General features: G+C 45.3%; 3 protein-coding genes across 3 annotated transcripts; 1 reads left to right on the top strand and 2 right to left on the bottom strand.

Annotated features, from left to right (window-relative positions):
• Positions 1-677: 677 nt before the first annotated feature.
• gpx8 (glutathione peroxidase 8 (putative)) lies at positions 678-2,085 on the top strand (the record flags this gene model as incomplete). Its single annotated transcript, XM_084468360.1, has 3 exons — positions 678-884; positions 1,050-1,311; positions 1,514-2,085. 3 exons carry the CDS (start codon positions 678-680, stop codon positions 1,675-1,677), a joined length of 633 nt encoding a protein of 210 aa, XP_084324486.1. The 3' UTR covers positions 1,678-2,085.
• A 4,498-nt stretch (positions 2,086-6,583) lies between these two features.
• LOC311343889 (multicilin-like) lies at positions 6,584-9,001 on the bottom strand (the record flags this gene model as incomplete). The annotated part of the gene is made up of 7 exons (XM_084468861.1): positions 6,584-7,045; positions 7,186-7,296; positions 7,592-7,824; positions 7,949-8,009; positions 8,558-8,637; positions 8,753-8,828; positions 8,924-9,001. 7 exons carry the CDS (start codon positions 8,999-9,001, stop codon positions 6,584-6,586), a joined length of 1,101 nt encoding a protein of 366 aa, XP_084324987.1.
• A 1,321-nt stretch (positions 9,002-10,322) lies between these two features.
• Positions 10,323-15,574, bottom strand: ccno (cyclin O; the record flags this gene model as incomplete). The annotated part of the gene is made up of 6 exons (XM_084468172.1): positions 10,323-11,015; positions 11,296-11,481; positions 11,731-11,970; positions 14,084-14,170; positions 14,920-15,160; positions 15,519-15,574. 6 exons carry the CDS (start codon positions 15,572-15,574, stop codon positions 10,323-10,325), a joined length of 1,503 nt encoding a protein of 500 aa, XP_084324298.1.
• Positions 15,575-20,094: the final 4,520 nt, after the last annotated feature.

Genomic DNA, 20,094 nt, shown 5'->3' with positions numbered 1-20,094 from the left:
TGCTCCGTATAGAGAAGACGGGTGGTGGGATAGGTGGTGTGTGAGTACAACTCCTGAAATCAGCTTCAACTTCCACCGCTGCACCTAGAAGGATTGGTTTTGTTCATCTTTTGTTTTGTATTTTGTATGCATTTTATGAGCCGATAAAATACATTGCATTCAATATATAATATCAATATGTAATATATATAAATATAATATAAAATATATATCATGGTAGAATATATATTAAATATGGAAAGGATATAAATTATATTAAAACACCTTGCATACTTTCATTTGTGACGTCTTGTGTTGTTTCTGTTGTTGAATCCCTCGGTGGGGAGTCCAAGGCCAACCTTTGACGGACTGTGTCAAACTCATAGCAGGGAGAACAGCGCCACCCAGTGGCTAAAGGAGTACTGGCAAGCGGTGCCCTATCACTATCGTACCCCCGGCAAATTCTTCTCCGGAAACTAGTGTAACACGCGTCAATCGATGGTGGATTGTTTATCTAAAACAAAACGAAAAGATACAATGAAAAATTGTTAGTTGATGCATACGTTTTTGTTGCGGTGGGTACTTTGATTTTGGGAGGAGACCTAATTTAGGAGGTCCTAGCATGTGAAATCTGATCCCGAACAGCCTCCCAGCAATAGGACGTAAAGCCCCTTTTTAAGGAGATTTCCTCCTCCAACATGGAGGCTCTGGGGGGCTACCCTACGAAGTCGTCTAAAATAAAAGTAAATAGGTATACGGTTTTTTTAAGCATGACAGTTGGCGTTGGCTGTTTATTTCTTCTTCAGACCCAATTCTTTTCGCCGAGGAAACCTAAGGATTTTTATTCTTTCGAAGTCAAAGACGCAAAGGGGAGAACCGTTTCCTTGGAGAGGTACCGTGGAAAAGTAAGTCGGACCCTGCTTCCAACTATTTTAGTAGACATGTTTTAGCTGTTTAGTGCATCATCACACATTGTACGTTCAGAACACAGATAGATGTGATCAATAGCCAAGTGTGGACTTGTACGATGATGAGTAACAAACATGCTGTTATTATTATGTTCTGCACAGGCGTCGTTGGTTGTCAACGTGGCGAGTCAGAGCGAGCAGACGGAGGAGAACTACCGTTCACTGCAAGAGCTCCACCGAGAGCTGGGCACGTCTCATTTCAACGTGCTGGCTTTTCCTTGTGGCCAGTTTGGGCTCACCGAGCCGTGGGGCACACGGGAGATCGAAGCATTCGCCAAGTCCAACTATGGCGTGACCTTCCCCTTCTTCAGCAAGATCAAAATAATGGGCACCGAGGCTGATCCTGCTTTTAAATTCCTCACAGGTCAGTTTAGGGGCTTTATTTACCTTGATGAGTCTAAACGTTTCGGTGTTTATCATTGCCTTGAGTTGTATAATTGTAATGGCATTTAGGCCTGGACTGGCTGCGATGGTGTGCGCTATATTAAAGGCCTAGGTATATTTAATAAAATATAATATATTTAATATTATTGATAACTCATGTTTAACGTTTTTTTTCTTCTCAGAATCTGCAAAGAAAAGTCCAAAGTGGAACTTCTGGAAGTTTCTGGTCAGCCCGGAGGGGAAAGTGGTTCGATTCTGGCGAACGGAGGAGCCCATGGAGAGCGTGCGTAAAGATGCCGTGGCATTGGTGCGCGAAATTATTCTGAAGAAAAGAGTTGAACTTTGATTCATTTTTTTGTACTCCATTGAATGAAACCGGAGTGGAGTGGACATATTTGAAAGCATGTATTTCCAGACAAAGAAATAGTTCTAGTGCCGAGGAACCTAGAAGTGCTAGACTCAAACCAGTAGCACGGAAATGTGTTTTAAGGTTTCTCAGTGGTCATGTCGAAAATATCAACAAGAACAATCCGGATGTCCATTCCTTTATTGCTGATTGCAACGGTGAAGAGGTGCTCAGACACAGGACTCAGTTTCTTTTAGGTTTGTAAGTGTTCACCTAACCACGTGCTAATCTCCATCTCCTCTAACCACTGTGTACACGCGTTCGTGTCTGACTACATTTGGACAGTGAAAACCTTTGAAGATGTCCATGCCAAGTGGAGCGTGTTCGACTGAATAAAACAAATTTCTGTTAATCTCTTATGATCTCTTATAGTCTGCATATTGACCGATGTTCAGAGTTAATTGATCTGTCATGAATATGTCAATTGACATGATTGACTAATGCATCTCTGTGCACCAGATCTGACCTTGAGATTGAGGTCTGATGTGGTGAATTGCTGACTAATTGCTAGACGTTGGGGATCGAACCACATTCATCAATCTGACTAGTGAAAATGTAAATCTTACTAAGAACTTAAATTTCATGCTATTTCATTTTTAATTGTAAAAAAAATGACATTTTCACTATTATTAAAAATATTATAAAAGATAGATAATACGAAGAATAAAGAACTATAATATTAAAATACAACCAAAAAAACATTGACCGACATTGTATGTTATAGTTATTTGGGATAGTTTTATTAGATTTCTATAACAGAGCACATCTCATTTCAAACGTTACATATTTTTCAGTGTAAAAGGACTGATGTTCAATATGAACTGTTCCTCCTCATAACCTGTTGAAATCTGAGTGGCCTCAGTGGGAGGAGACAGCGCCTTGCTGGTTTCCATGGATAGCAGGAGGGCAGTAGCAGGTAAGCTGGCAAAACACACAACAAACCAGCTAACAAGACACTGCCTTCCAGCCAACCCACTAGCTCAGCACTGCTTCCTGGACCAGTCCCTTAACTCCCTCAACTGGCTTTTGCAGTTGAAAGTCCGTCAATGTCTTAAGTAAACTCACAACGCATCACATCCAGAAACGTCCATAGTTGCACATTTTTACGCGTGACTGAGAGATGCAGGCGGCCTTATAGGCCTGTGCCAAATGGACCAGTTCAAACGTTGTTGTGGGCATGATAATGCGACTTAAAAAGTATGAATAGTGTGATGTTGTCTCAAGTAGCAAGTCAGGATCCAGAGCATTGTTAGCTGACCAATAATAGCCTACGTCAACTAACATTACACTGCCTCCAAACCAACCACAACTTGTAAAATAGTTAATCAATTGACTACGACATAACAAAACTAAGTGATCTCATACAGCTGCACTGACGTTGTTTTCAAGACGAACACACAAATCTTGCTGCTTTGATTGATCATGCGAATCAAAAAACTGTTTTAACAAATGATGCGTCGGCACAAGCAGCAGCAGTAAGGAGCTGCCATACAGATAAGCACAGCCAGCAGCGTATCACTGCCCCACTGCCACAACATACACTCCCTCATTTTGAGAATAATTGTGTCTATTATTATAGGCCTACTGCGTTGTTTATATAGAATGTAAAGTTTAAACCCTCACCTTCTGGGCGGACAACTCCAAGGGACAGTATTTTCTCTTTTCTACAAATTCTCCACGAAGCATCCTTCTGATTATTTTCTTCCCATCCCAACAGGAGAAGGGATGTTTCAACAACAAGACCTTGGTACCCACCCAAGAGTCCGAATATACAGTTTGGGTCGGAAGAATCCCCATGCAATAGGCCTATACTCTATAGTGAAATTCACGCCCCGCATTATAAACACACTTGGTTGCGCATGCCACGCCATGCGCACCTGCTCTGCTTCTCGTGGGCGATATCTGCCCCTAAATAAGCGCCCCGGGCGGACCGCAGAGCGGGAAGCGCATCTCGAGGCACGCCATTGGCGGTTGAAGGGCTTTAATGGGGGGGATTGTGTGTTCTGTGATTTTCTTAGTGTTGTGAGTTCCCCTGGAAACTAACTTGGAAAATGAAAGCAACGCAACAAAGTTAGATTTGGCATCGGTGTCATGTAACAGGACGCATGCCAAACAATCATAACAGAGTTTTAATCGTGGCTGCTTTTTTAGCAGGTGGCAACACTTTTTTTTAATTTTTAAATCGATTTGGATTGAGAACATAGCAACATTAAAATCATAAACAATACGGTGAAATGTACCTTTTTATTATTATTATTTATAAATAAAAAATATATAATAAAAAATCACTATAGGCCATTATCATCAAGTCATAATCATTTAATAGTCGCTTGTTTTTGTCATAGCTATTTGTTACATTACCAATGCGGCATGTATTTCGTCCCCTTATTATTAATTCAGCGTAATTATAGTTGCCTTTTTTTGGTGCCAATAACAATACGTTTGTGGTTGGTGAGCTCTGGGCCCGTATTTCCGCGGGCAATTCTACCCTTTGGTGCACGTCTAATGACCTGTATGGCGCTAAGTGGGTTGAACGGCGCGAGAGGGACGGAGTTTCGCCACCTGCCACTTCCATATGCACTACCACCCAGAGCTCGTGCCTGGCCCTCCCTAACAGGTGCTCCACTCGATGATAATTAACAGATGCTTCCCATGCCACAGGGCCGAGAAAACGCAGAAATTAGCTTCGTTTTTCAGGCTTTAAAATGGCACAGCACCCCCCCCCCCCCCCTCCCACACACACACACACACACACACACACACACACACACACACACACACACACACACACACACACACACACACACACACACACACACACACACACACACACACACCTCTATCCTGTTCAATTGTAGGTATAATAGAATAGGCCTATTCATTTTGAAAAAGCAAAAATGGCATGGAAAAGTACAAAGAGGCGAGGCAAAACACCAGCCAGGTTTATTCAGACATTTTTCCCCCATTGAAACAAACACCTTTTTTAAGGATTAGTCACCATAGAAATGTAGGGTCTGTTGTTTCAATATTTTTCTTTCGTTCGCGCATTATTCCCCGTAGTTTGGCGGTAGCCTAACCGGTCAAATGTGTCATTCGCACACAGGGAGCTTAAACAAAGCCCATAGGGCTCCCCATTTTCATTAGCCAGTGTTCAGCCAATGAGAAACGAATGTGTTTCAGTGCCTCAAGACGCTCCCAAGTAGCCAAGCTGAGGTTCCCTGCTTGACCAAGCGTCTTGTTTGCTTATCCTTGGCAACAAGGGTCCGACGGTTAACGGTAGGTATCTGTAGGACCAACGGCACGCATACCAAAGGCAGTTGCACACTACTTAGCCGTACTTAGCAGTACACGTGGAAATCCGTTGGTCTCACATTAAATGTGTGATATAGGATCGATTTGATTGTATATGTAATTTGCAGATAGGCCTACATATTCAGCAGATAATGGTACATGTAATAGTATATAAGCTATATGTAAGCATATTCTTGGATTCATTTGTTTTCATGAATAAGAAAATTATAATTTTTATAATATATTCTAACAATTTTTTCAAGTACCTTTGATTATACAGACATCGCCAAGAAGGCAGTGCTGTTATCACTATGTATTTTAATACAATGTAAACAGGAACATCAAATCCATTAGAATTCGACTGCAAATGACTGCAGGGATTCTCAAGCTGGTTTGGTTCTGTATATCCAGTGGTGTGGGTACAATACATCATGTTTTGAATGAGTTCCATGACACAGACTTACAATGACTGCAAATGAAAGTGTTCAAACATGAAAATGAATGGCCTGTCAATGAATAGCATCTTCTTATCTTCATCAGTGGTGTGTCGAATCACCTCAGAGACAGCAGTATTGTAGCGTCAAGTAAAAGGGGTTGCGTCCCGTGAGCCCTCCGGTAAACAGAGTGAGTGTGTGCGTTTAAACAGGTGTCAGAATGAGGCTCCTCTGGTCAGTCTCTGTCACATGAACCTGCTCTCTACAGCGGACGTCACAAGAGTGGGAAAGGTTATGCAAAGGTCAGAGGGTCACTTCCTCTCTGTATTAGTTTAGGTATATTTCCTCACTGGTCTTGCTTGTTCTTTACTTACTTCTACCAAGCACCACAATACCAACTAGTACTATGACAGGACCGTCATTAAGTGGTGCGAACTGTTCCTGGAGTAAATCGTAATCAAACCGGCATGTGTGATGCTCAGCTAAAGCATCACATCGCCCAAGAAGCAAATAAATACTACTAAAATGGAACTTAGACAATTGTTTTGTACAAAGGAATATACTTTATTTCAACCAAATGCTATCGATGTCATTGATTTCCAGCAATTCCTTTGTTTAGATTCAACACCAGTCTTCCTTGTTGAATAAAAACAAAACACGATACAAGCATATTTAAAAATATATAATTTATTTGAAATCAAAACAAAAATACAATACCACATGTTGTACGAGGTGAGGAGTTCATGACATGTGCCATTGTGGCGTGCGCCATTGTTTGTCAGTGTTGTTAAATGTGTGCCCTGAAGGATTGCAACATGTGAGGTATGTAAACAGGAACACAATGTAAACAAATGCGTAGGCAGTATTATTTACTTGGCTGAGTGACAGCTCTGAGTCGTTAGCTTAGCAGGCTACCTCAGAAAGAGCTTGTTGAATCATTTACAGAAATAATGGCAGCTTATTAGACGCCAATAAGCAGTAGTTGCCCACCCACACTCTCTCCATGCCCTCGGAACCATTTCTCTGCAGCATTACGTTACACTTTTCAGTCTCCCGACCCACTGTACAATAGCTGATACATTTAGGCTGTCTTGTCATTTCTTGGCTTAAAAGGTCTGGCCTCAGCTCTGGTTGGGTACCCAGCGAAATCGATATCCTCCTGTCTGAGTCCTCGAGGTGAAAGCATGTCCATGGGGAAACACCTGGGTCTTTATGGTGCAGTGATCCTGAATGGATGTTCTGAAGGACGAGTCGCAGCCCTCCGAGTCGGTTCCGTCTGCGCTCACGCCCGCACCTCCAGAAGAACCCTCGGCGACGGAGGTCCGCAGGCCCGCAAAGGCCCCGTACATGCGCACTTGGTCAGAGGCCTGCGCTACGCCAGGTCCCACGGCACTGCTGCCGCGCAGGACGGCGTTGCACCGCGTGCTCATGTCCCTCAGGATGTCCTCCACAGAGCCCGAAGACACACTTTCACCTTCAGCGTCCTCACTCAGACGCTGCCGCTTATGGGGACTGCTGGAGGTTTTGTCACAGGAAGGCAGCGCCGGCTCGTGTAGATAGGGGCCACTGACTGTCATCAGCCTCTGGGAGATTGAGAGTAGTAACATACACGTTATGTTTAATCCTTTAATGGGGGTGATGTATGGACGATGCTCATGTGGCATGAGAGTTAAGTCATGGAGTGGACAGATATGTATTTAGGGTTTTCGGAGCACATTCTCACCTCCAGCACTGAGGCCAGGTGCTTGGCTCGGCTGGCCAGCTCTCTCAGGTGAACGTTCCTCTCTTGCAGGGACTCCACCTCTTCCTGTTTACTATGAAGAGTCTCGCGGAGCTGGAGGGAAATTCAAAAAAGTACACATTTCAGAATTCAGATTGTCGAGAACTCTCGATTGTGCAGTGTTTATGAACACTGCAGCATATAGGCGTCCTCTCTCTAAGTAAATGTTTCACAACTGCCAGTTTACAGATTATTTTTAAGCCAATATGACCGCAATATGTTTTGTTTTGTGCAAAAGATGAATGAATTATAGCTGAAGGACGGAATGTGATGAACCCCTCACCCTAATGAATACATTCATAATAAATGTTCAAAATTTGAAGCAATTATCATTATAACCACTATTTACCCGATGGTTGACTTGTGTGGAGTTGTCTAAGAGCCAGCCTTGGTGCTTGGCCATGCCCCTCCAGGAAGCTCCATCCTGGGCATTGTGGTGGCCTGGCTCCGGGGAGGGGGGGACGGCCGCGGGGCTGTCCTGAGGAGGGAAGTCTTGTCGAGGCGTGAGAGGGGGGATGATGCAGCCCTGGAAAGGGACCAGGCCCACCGGAGACAGACTTCTCTCCAATGAGCCAGGAGACTCTGAGGGGAGAATGACATTGGATGGATCAGTATTTTGTATGCCTTCTACGCACTACTACGGTCGGCAACTGCTGCCACCATGGTTCTTCCACTATGGTTCTTCCACTATGGTTCTTCCTCTCACCTGCCATGAAATCCAGTGCATACTCTCCAAAGTATTGGTCATCTCCATCGGACTCGTTCACCTGTGGATGAGAAGAAACAATGTGATTAATTTGAGTCCAATATGAAACATACTGCACAAACAGGCAAAACATTATTGTCACAGAAACATTCATGCTCTATTTAACTCTACCTGATAATCCCACAAGGACCAAGAGCAGTAATGGAGATCTCGGGAGAAAAACGCCTTGCTTTCCATTGTGGAATAAGTCTTGTCGTGTGGTCACGCAATCGGAAACAAGAGCGTTTCTTTTGACCGTCTGATGAATTGAGCCTTTAAGGCAGTTTGTGGACATAACTTGTGAGGTCGAACAAATTAGGGGAAACGTGGCACGAGCACGCTACGCTGCGATTCGTGCAGAATGCCATCACTCCGTGTCACGCGTCAAACATTAACCTCGTACATCCACCTATTTTCAACGACGCCAGTGTAGCATCCAACCTACACTGCCCTTTTCTATAATAGCCAATATCTCGTCATAATTCTGTACACGGTGCAACCGTTGAAAATTACAGCAAAGCGCTTTGAAAAATATCTAAAATAAAATTCACCAAAGGAAATTGTCCATACCTGTGAGCCAAGAGAGTCACTCTCCCTGTGCAGGACAGATGCGCAATCATCCAGATCATCCCATGCAATTGTTGCAAATGCTGTAAAATAAGACACCCAATGTTAGTTGATAATTAGTCCTACGCATTTTCTATTTAATACATTAGAACAGGATATTTGCTGCTTGTGACACACATGACTTTTGTGTTTGTTTACCTTGCTCTACGACGCATTGCATCTTGTCGACGAACACAGGGTCCGGACTGCTGCTCCTCGGCATCAACACTATTCCCTGCGAGTAAAACATACAATCAGCAACAATATAACAACAATCATTGTTTAATTCAAGATATGCAGATGGAGAGAAGATGCAGCCCTGTAGCCTACCTTTTTCTTTGCTCTCCTGCAAAGTGGACCCATTTTGTTCGGGCAAATACTGCCAAGTGATTTTCTCTCCTTTTGCATCTTAATAAATCAGTGTGTGGCGACAGCGAAACGGAGGACGACTGGGGAAGTAAATGGTGTGTTTTAAAGTTAATATAGTCGACATTTTCCCGGTTCATGTGGCTGAGTGCCGCGGCCCCACGTTTTTAGGCCAATCACCGCGTTTGAATGCGTCTCCAGGGAGTGTGTGCGTCCTCGGAGATTAAATGTGTGCAGCATAACGGTTTTCCTGGTCCGGTGTGGAGTGGGACCGCGCTAAATCGCGCCACTACACCAGGTGCCACTCACCGCCGTGCGCTTTGGGAACACATTTTTTGTGACAAATGTTGGCGCGCTATGCGAATGAATTTCGTAAGGCAGACGTTTGTTATTGAGGGATAGCCTTCATCCACAACGTGTGCATGGATGTTGATTTACGATTTGTTTAAAGTGCATGACCTCGATTGATTACGAATAGGAAAAGGAAATGGAAAAGAGCGATTACTGCAGACAGTTCGACAAACAATCGTGACAAATGTCTGTTTGTACACAAACACGAGCGTGTCTGTTTGGCCCTCGACGATGAATACACCTGTGTGGTCGTCAGTGTGGCAGCTCTCTGTATGTCTGTCTGTCTATATTTATTTTCTATTTTTCATAAATAAACGTGGAATGATACATTATTTACGTAACATGACTTTATTTGACAAAACATCGGTGGTAACATTACATGACATGACAATGGACACGAATAGGATAACAATTATTGGACGTTTATGTAGTCAAAAACAAACACTAAAATGCTAAATATTCAGAGCATTAGAAAATCAGAATGAGATAAGCTTACACCAAGATTTGAAAATAACAAGATTGCTTCTTTTTCTTCAACCTAAACCTCTACTCTGGTTTTCTTTTTATTCACTCAATCACAACTATAGCCTACCATGAACATGTAATTTTTCGTGAAATGCTATTTTGTTTCATTGCTAACATTCAAGTGAAGCGGTAGGCTCTCAGTTTGTAGTGCATTACATTTCATTTATTGAAATTGTTTTAATAATTGGGATTTGCATACAAAAAAACAAAAAATCATGAATGGTAAATGAAATTGCACGTTGAAAATAAATACATTCAACAATACTAGAATGAAAACTATTCAAACTCACATCAACTATAAAAAAAGCCCATCTATGAGGTATATTTCAAGACTACTATATCACCTTCACTTCATAAAGCCTCACTCAGATGGCTGTAAACATTGAGTTTGTGCAGTGCATTTCCTCATCTTCTAAGCTTTAACATGATTAGTCACTAATCATTGAAATACTGGATCGCAGTGTTGACATCCTGTGGCCAATCGAGCTCATGACGTCGTCAACATCGACTGTAACGTCTCTCGGTTGAGCGACACCAACAGCTTCAAGTTCTCTGTGCACTCCAGGGCGAGGTTTTGGCCGTGGCTGGCCCCGCCGTCGGGCCCCCCCCCGGACAGGGAGCCCCGCTCCTCTGGCCCAAAGCCATCCGCTGAGCGCCCAGAGCGCCCGTCGCCTGACTGGTCAGGGCCACTGTCCATCGACGACTGCTCATCCTCCGAGAGCTCGCTCTCAAAAGTCCCAGAGGGTGTCCCCTCCTCTGATTGGGTGAGGTCCTGTGTGCGGCTCATGCGCGTGCCGGACTCATCCGGCTCCCCTCCGGCCGTCAGGAGCTCTAAGGACAGCGTCATCGCGCAGGCCGCCGTCAGGGAGGGCAGGTACCTGTTGAAGGCGTAGTCCGCCAGACTCAGCTCGCATATCCTTCTGGCGAGGTCGCTGCGTCGCCGGGAGCTCTTCGTCTCCCGGCGGGCTGTCGGGGACCCGCTGCCTGCTTCGAGGGGCGGGGGCCGGGCGGCCTCGCTGCAGAGGATGTCGTACTCCAGGAAGAAGGCCAGGGTGGGCGCAGCCAGGCGGAATTGGAGGCGGAGCAGGATGAGGCACTCCAGGTTGCAGAGCTGCTCCTTGGTGAAGGCGTGGCAACACAGGCCAAGGAGCTGGCTGATCCGTGGAGAGAACACCTCCACCTAGGGTAGGGGTCAGGGGTCAGCGGGTTACACTTAGGGGGAAGAGGTTCAGGCTTAGGGGGTTAGGGTTTGGCGGGTAAGGGGTCAGGGGTTAAAGGATAGGTTAGGGGATGGGGGTCAGGGGGTTAGGGTTAGTTAATAGTTAGGGTTAGTGTAAGGATTAGATGGTTAGGGGTCAGGGAGAGTTGGAAGATTGATTCAATTAGATAGGAAGGGGGAGTGCATCAACAACATACACAAAATCATGCACACACCCATGCACACACACATACACACACACCTGTTTACTAGCTAGTAGTAGGGCGGTGACCCCCAGGAGCTGGAAGCAGTCCGCAGCAACAGCCGTGGACGCCAGGAACCGGTCTACGATGTTCACTGCTAGACAGCAGCACTCGAAGGACAGGCGGAAGTACTTGTGCACAGGGATGAGCCAGCTGACCAGCTTACAGCGCGCCTCGGGCGTGACCTGCATGGACACATTCAATGACACAGTGCATACAGTTAATATCTAGACTGCATGGGACATTCAGCCGGAACTCATATAGGACTATGGATTTTGGTCAAGATTTTGGTTCTAACATCATTTTGTAATTAGCCATTTCAATGTACAAAGGACAAAAAAGCGTACATATTATTAAAGCGCAGTGAAACAATAACTGCTCAAAATATGTCACAAAACATCTTCTAACATCACTCTTTTAGCGTCTTGGCCCACCTGTGGCTGGCGCGCCAAGCACTTGGGTAGATGGAACTGCGTCTCGTTGTCCTTCTGTATCTTGTACCCGACGTTCCCGTAGTGCTGGTGCCAGGAGAGCAGGCCGAGCTGTCCCGCGGAAGTCGTCCCCTCACCTGATGACACAACTGTCCCAACAGGGCTCTGGGCGCTTAAATCCTCCTCGATGCCAGAGTCGCTCAGTCTCGACGTGATTGTCTGTTTTCTGTGTCTCTTTGATTTCTTTTGGATCGGCGAGCGAGTTTTGTTTTGAAATGCACTACGGTAATTTGTCGGCGATTGTTTGCGAACTACCGCATCAGTCGCGTTAGGTGTGTTGTTCGCCATTGACACCATTTTCTTATCCTTTTTTTTTTTTTTAGAAAGAAAAAAAATGTGTTGGCCCCGTCTGCACGCGCTGGCTGAACTGCCGGTGTGTAATCCACACCAGGGCCCTACCACTACCCATTCAATGACACGTGACGTTTTCCCGGGGTTCAGCCCGCTCGCAGTCTCACTCCGACAGCGCGCCCGGCGTTGCCAGGGCAACCACCAACTCATTAGTTTTGAGTTGTGACCGCAGTCTGAGAAATCAGGTAGACTCACTGCTGCCACAGCCTCATGTTTTGATTATTGATGTGTTAACAATTATTTTGGGGTTCGGTAGAAACCTAATGTTTCATCTCGTATCCTATTGCGCTGAACGCTCTAGGGAGGAGGAGGGCCTGATATTACGGCGCAAATTTGTAACACGTTTTTAGTACCATCGTTGTGTCGGAGCGTTTTAATAAGCGATGTTGACACACCGTGGCGTTATACTATAGGCCTACGTTCGGGCGATTCTAGCCTTAAAGCTCGACTGGGGCACACATGCACATCACTTTTCATGTATTTTTATTTTTGCATTAAAGATGAATGTTCAACTGTTCGAAATGTAGGCTAATAGGGCCTACCATTAACTTAATGGTACATTAACTTAACCCTCTCTCTGACACACTGACAGCAGCAGTGTCTTACATCAATGAGCTGGCATTAATACACCACACATAAAAGGCTCTTAAAATTCCAATGCGTGAGCACAACAAACACCTGAATGAGACTAAATTAACATAATCATAATCTTATATCTTATGCTTTTTTTTTAAAAACAGCCTAAATTGTATGTAGGCCTACCCGCACAATGCAAATTCGAGCCTAACGTTATCAAAAGTAGTCCAATTGGGGGGGACACCGTCAAATCTGGCAACACTGCAACAAATAAATACAGCACAAATTGTATAATTTACTAGTAGACGGTACTGAAAGTACGGATGATAAAATAGATAACAACTTTATGGGGAAATTCCTTTATTACAACAGCCCAGCAGCAGTTGAAAACAAAGGATACAATACAATAAAATAATTAAATAGGAATGTGAAGTAAATTAAAGAGGCTAACAGTAAAGGGCTCTTTATGGTCCCACGTTCACACAACACAAGGGGGTTACAGACCCCTTACGTCCTTGCGTCCACCGCAAGGGCCTGACGTACACCTCCCAAAAATTGTAACCTTCCGTCGCTTGCAGCCGCAAGGCTGTGATTGCTCCGCTCACTAAAACCTGACGCAGGACCATAAACGTTCACGACTACGTCGAAGCGTCTGCGTGGTTCTTGCGTTGCGTGAGACCATAAACAAACCACCAACCATAAAGAGCCCTTAATAGTCCCAGATGCCCAGGTAATGGCAGTCCCTCCACCGGTCCAGAGAGGAGGTGGTGTAAAGCTCCTGGAACAAAGGGAGTCCTCAGGCAGTTTTTGGAGCAGTCCCCGAGTGAACCGCAACATTTTACAGTCTGCTGTCCATGCAGCACGCAGGTATGAAATAAAATAGGCACCAATCATGCCTTAACATTTAATTCAATGTCCTCTGTTTCTACAGATGTGTGACCATCCCCCATGATAGATAGATAGATACCACGAAGTTGAGCTTTTAAATAATCGTATGAATTATAACGAATTATAATAATTATAATTATAATTATAATGCAAACAACCACAATAGAAAAACCAACCGCTAAACCACAGATTAAGTTTTCTTTGAAGCAGGAAAAATGGCTGGGTGACGACTGCCAATTGCCTGAACAAAAGGAGAGAGAAAAGTGTTATTCTACGTGGGATTACCACATGAACATGCTTGTGTGCTTGACAATCCTGCTCTAAAAAAACAATCATAGCCCAAGATGGCGGAGTTGAAAACACTCACCAAATAATTGGATTGTATCTCTAGCAGGGTTGACGTCTCCCTGCAAGGCCAGACAGGTGTAGTTCCCTGGCTTGGTCACATTCAGGTCAAGATGCAGACGGTAGCAGCCGCTACCGTCTGTTGAGTTTGTTGTTGGTCCTGCAGGGAGCTCAGCTCCATCCTGGTTCTGCCAAACCAGACCCCTGGGCTGGGGGTGGCCTCCTGTGGAGACACACGATAGCCTGGCCCAGCCTGAGGACAGGGGAGCCTCTTCGATAGTCAGCCTCAACTGAGGATCCGAAACTGTGGGCAGGAGGAGGGCACTCGGTCAGGATAGAATCATGATATGCGTGGCCTGGCCAAACACCTGCTAGGCCTACCTGGTGGTCCTACACCTCCACCCTACCAATAGACCCCGGCCCTAGACCCTAACCCTGGAGAGGGTGCTGTGAAACTTTACAGTAGTTTTTAGTTTTTATTGTGTGGTCCAATGTTTAGCTGTTGAAATGAGAAAAAAGCTAAAAAAAAATAAAAAAAAAGAATCTGCAAAAATCGAACAACAAACGAACAACAAATGGAAATCATAGCGGTTACAAAATAAAGTATGAATAAGGTGTGATTAATTTATTAGCAAGGTCGCTGGTGAATAAGTTGGTAGAGATATTAAGGATTGAATTGTTTTAACGCGTATAGATTTGTAGATTTGACTTAAAAAGGTATAATATGGAACATCAAAAAAACGACCAGACCTTTATATATTATTGTTATATATTTTGTTGAGTTGTGTACTAACATCTCAATTCTTTCCAACAATGCTCTAACAGAGAAATCTACATACGCACTCTAATAGATCAAGGTCAGTTTCAGCCTCTTTTATTTTTACGGAGAATCCTTAACTTAAAAAGTTGGCACGGTAAGAGCTAGGACTAGGAGTGAGTGACTTGTACAAACCGGACCAAAAACGTACCCACTGTCAGCTGGATAAAACTCTTCAGTTCCTCGGGCAGGACGGTACACTTGTATTCTCCGCTGTCCTTCTTGGTCACATTGGGCAAGATTACTGAGGCCTTTCCAGCCTTCAGCCCCCCTGGGGCCAGGCTCACCCTTTTCTCGAACTGGAGGTCTTGTCCCTCAAGGCCGTGATTATAATCTTTGCCATCTTGGTAGAAGAAGACCTCCTGGCTGCCTTTCTTCCAGTCAAACGATCGAGAACTACCCAGGTGACACGGTAAGGTGACGTTGTCTCCTTCTCTTGTGAAGATAGTAGTGATGTTTTCACCCCTTGGTTTAGTCGGTTCTAAAGCCGGAGATAAAATTAAAACTGCTACAACAAAAGACAAAAAAATCCTTGCAAGAGGAAACACGCATTTAAGATAAGTCTACTGCTCATATAAAAAACCCTACATCTACACGTGTACAAATATGGATATAAACACGGCACAGACAGTGTAATGGCTTTTCCTGCATAGAAGATTTATGGTGGGTTGATATTCCTTAGCAATTCAAATAATCTCCCTTTTAACATCCTTTTTTGCAAATCGTTCCAATATGCAAAAAAGAACAAATCTACCTGTTACTCTGGTCAAAACCTGCCACCTTGTTGAAAAGCCTGCTGTACTGACACATTGCGTCCCTCATGAATTACGCACAGATACTTTGTTGAAACGCTGCGAAATAAACTTCTTCCACTTCATGTTTTATGTTACTTTACACCCGTCCATTACGTCGATGGTAGCAGCGTGTCAACAAAGTATCTCGGAGCTTTTCAAGAGGACACTTTGGCGAGTAACGTTATAGTTAGCCGTATGCAGATGTGTTTTTCGTAGGCGGAATAGACCTCTGAAGAATAAGTCCCGCCTCCAAGGCTCCGGTTCCCTCGGTCAAATGTCTATGGGAAATAACATAACAACTTCTCCGCCACCTACAGAGTTTGTTATGAACGATCATTCAAAAACCCCATGTTATTTCCCATAGACATTTGACCGAGGGAACCTTTTTTATTCTTCAGGTCTATCCGGAAGAGTCATGAATATTAATGAGGGGATTGTAATGTATTGTTTGGAGTTCGCGTTTGCCTTTGGGCTTCCGTAGCTGCCTACCTGTGTGTCCCTCGCTGTACCCTGTACTGCCGTGTGTGTACGCGCGCCGAGCTGCAGTAAAGTCACGTCCTGAGTAACGCCAGTCTCTTTATTGTGTCTTCACACAATGTACACAAAGTGAGTACATAACATGGTGTCAGAAGTCTGTCAAGAACAGTACACGCGGCCATGAATACGCAGTTTGAACACCCCAGGATCGACTGGGATGCCGCCGACCTATATAAGGAATTCGAGAGATTCCGCTCTCACGTGAGTTTTGTCTTCGACGGTCCGCTCTCGGAGCTAGAAGCTAAACAGAAAGCCGGCTGGCTAGGAACGTGGATCGGCGAGCAGGGCAGAGAAATCTACAAGACGCTAACGTGGGCGGATGGTGAAAAAGAAAATCCGGCTAAAGTTTTGGATAAGTTTGCCAACTACGTAAGGCCGAGAAAGAATAAAAGAATAGCCAGACATCGTTTCAAACAGAGGAAACAAGGTGCAACGGAGAGCTTTGACCGCTTTCTGAAGGATCTGAGGCTACTGTTAATGGACTGTGAGTATGCTGACTCGGACGATATGTTGATTGATGCTATAATAGCAGGAGTTAAAGAAAAACGAGTCCAAGAAAGGCTGTTGGATAAAGGTGAAGATCTGACATTAGCTAAAGCCATTGAAATTCCCCAGCAATTCGAAATGTCACAACAGCAGATGAGAATTGTTAGAGAGGAAGACTTGCAAGTGTCATCAGTGGCCACAAGAACAAAGCATGCAGCTTTTGCTTATAAAAAACCACACAACACTGTACAAACAAAGCCCATGCAGAGACAGTCAGGAAACGAATTCAAGAACTGTTCAAAATGTGGGAAACATCCACAACATGCGTGGAACCAAGGAAAATGTCCAGCTAAAGGCTCTGTATGTTCACACTGTCACAAGCCAAACCACTGGGCAGCGGTTTGCCGCAACCGTAGCATGAGTTCAGTGAGTGTGGAGCCAGAAAACTCACCTGAGGAGGAGATGCTGGACATAAATCTGACAGTAGAGGAGGTTCCAGTAGAAATTGTGGGAGATGACAAGTGGAGTGTAGACATCAGAGTTCTGTCTCAGGAAGTGCAGTTTAGAATAGACACAGGTGCAAAGTGTAATACACTAACTCTGGACTGTTATCAGTTATTGTTGCACACAGGTGAACTGAAGCGCTCCAACAAGATGCTGCGCTCCTATTCAAACCACAAGGTGAAGCCAGTTGCTGCAGTCGACCTTCCCCTGAAATACAAAGACCGAGAAGCAGATGCGGAGCTGGAAATTGTGGACATCGTTCAAGAGAACGTGCTCAGTGGCACTACAGCTGAGGCCCTTGGACTGATTGTTCGGCTGGACTCTCTACAGGATGGTGCTAATGGAGACAAGGTGAGCACTAACACCGAAGCCACTCCGAACCTTAGCACACACACTCCAGTTGGATTGGAGGATTTTCCTGAACTGACACGCACCACTGGCACTTTGCCAGGCAAATACAGCATCAAGATTGATCCAGATGCAAAGGGCGTTGTGCATCCAGTGCGCCGACAACCAGTGGCACTCAAGCCTAAGATAGTTGAGAAGCTTAATGAGATGGTCAAGGATGGACATATTGTCAAAGTCGACCAACCGACAGAGTGGGTCAGCTCCATGGTCGTTGTCACACGCAAAGACAAGATCAGAATCTGCATAGATCCGAGTGATTTGAACAAGGCCATAAAGAGAGAACATTATCCTATGCGCACCATAGAAGAGGTTATATCCACCATGCCCGGTGCAAAAGTGTTCTCAGTCTTGGACGCTAAATCAGGCTTCCTCCAGATAGAGTTAGATGAAGCGTCGTCCCTCCTCACAACCTTCAACACACCAATAGGCAGGTTTAGGTGGTTGAGGCTGCCGTTCGGTATAAAATGCGCACCGGAGATTTTTCAACGCATTATGGACCAAATGCTCGAGGGCATTACTGGAGCCACAGGTGTGATGGATGACATTCTTATAGCAGCGCCCACAATGAAAGAACATGATGCAACACTACGCAAAGTAGTTGAGAGAGCTACAAGCTACAATCTGAAGCTTAACTTCGACAAGTGTCACATCCGCCAATCAGCTGTGCCATATGTAGGTCACCTGATTACAGCTGATGGGTTAAAGCCAGACCCAGCGAAAACTGAAGCAGTGAGGAGCATGCCTCCGCCGACAGACAAGGAAGGTGTCCGTCGCTTCTTAGGGTTTGTGACATACTTGTCAAAGTTCATTCCTAACTTGAGTGAGGTGGACGCTCCACTGAGGCAGCTTGTGAAGAACGACGTCGAGTTTGCGTGGCAGCCAGCACAACAACAAGCATTCGACAAACTCAAGCAACTATGCACACACCCCCCACTACTCAAGTTCTATGATCCAGCAAGGCCTGTGGAAATATTCAGTGATGCCAGCAGCATGGGACTAGGAGCCGTGTTACTACAGGACGACCAGCCTGTCGCCTTCTCGTCCAGATCCATGACTGATGCTGAGACGCGCTATGCGCAAATTGAGAAGGAGATGCTCTCCATCGTCCATGCCTGCATTAAGTTTCACCATTACATATTTGGTAGGCATGTCACAATATTCAACGACCACAAGCCACTGGAAGATATCTACAAAAAGCCGCTGCTCTCCACTCCCATGCGTATACAGAGAATGCGCCTGCGATTACAGTGGTATGACATCACAGTGTGCTACAGAAGAGGAAAGGACATGGAGCTGCCTGACACCCTTTCCAGAGCGCAGCTAACAGACAGCACACCAGAAACAGCTGGCCTGGAGTGTGTCTCCATGCTCAACTTTGTGTCGGTGAGTGATCAGAAATATGCTGAACTGCAGGAACGCACACAAGAGGAGTTAAGCCTTCTCCAGCAAACAATTCAGCAAGGCTGGCCGGACAACAGACGGGAAGTACCTGCTCCTGTTCAACCCTACTGGGACTCAAGAAGCCAGTTAGCTGTGTCTGATGGCATAGTGTTTAAAGGACTGCGCATCGTCGTGCCTCCCACCATGCAAAGACGCATGTTAGAGCTCATACACCAGTCCCACCTAGGTATAGTGAAGAGCAAGCAGCGGGCACGTGAAGTGTTATACTGGCCAGGTATGAGCGCTGAAATTGAAAACATGATCAGAAACTGTGGCAAGTGCGCTGAAATTCAAAACAGGCTTCCTAGGCAACCACTCATACCAACAGAGTCACCAGAGCTGCCGTTTGAAGAGGTAGCCTCTGACCTGTTTGAGTTTGAGAGGAAACAGTACATTGTACTCGTGGATTATTACTCGAAATACATTGAAGTGGATGAGCTTAAAGACCAGCGCAGCTGCACCACAATAGAGACTCTTAAAGCTCAATTCTGCAGACATGGAATCCCTGCAACCATTAGGACAGATAATGGTCCGCAGTATTCATCACAGGAATTCAAGGAGTTCTGCAAGAGCTATGGTATCCTGCACAAGACATCCTCACCTCACACACCACACTCTAATGGTGAAGCAGAGCGTGCGGTGCAAACAGTCAAGAGGCTTTGGAGCAAAGCGCCCGACAAACACCTCGCCCTGCTAGACTACCGAACTACTCCGCTTGAGTCAGTAGGCCTGTCACCAGCTCAACTGCTCATGGGCAGGAGACCTCGCAACAAACTGCCTACTGCTCGTGCACTACTTAAACCTATGGCTCACGACCCTGTCAAGGTCAAGCATCTGCTAGACAAGACCAAGCACACTCAGAAACTTTACTACGACAGCAAAAGAGCAGCCAAACCCCGCGCTGCATTACAACCTGGAGATGAAGTCAGAATGGCTCCTTATCCTGGAAGCCACAAATGGACACCTGGAGTTGTAGTTCAGCCACATTGTGCGCCGCGATCCTACATTGTGGACAGTGGAGGTAAGAGGTTCCGCCGTAACAGCCAACACCTCCGTGCCAGCACTGCAGCCGCCAATCAGTCACGTCACATGATGTGTGATGAGCCTTGGCGTGAGACCCCTGGACTGCCTGCAGTGAAAGAGCCGCAGCCCCCACCAGCT

This window comes from Micromesistius poutassou, assembly GCF_964030765.1.
Source record: "Micromesistius poutassou genome assembly, chromosome: 5".
NCBI lineage: Eukaryota > Metazoa > Chordata > Actinopteri > Gadiformes > Gadidae > Micromesistius > Micromesistius poutassou.
The sequence above is the reverse complement of the archived record's forward strand: the minus strand, read 5'-3'. Positions and strand labels throughout refer to the sequence as shown.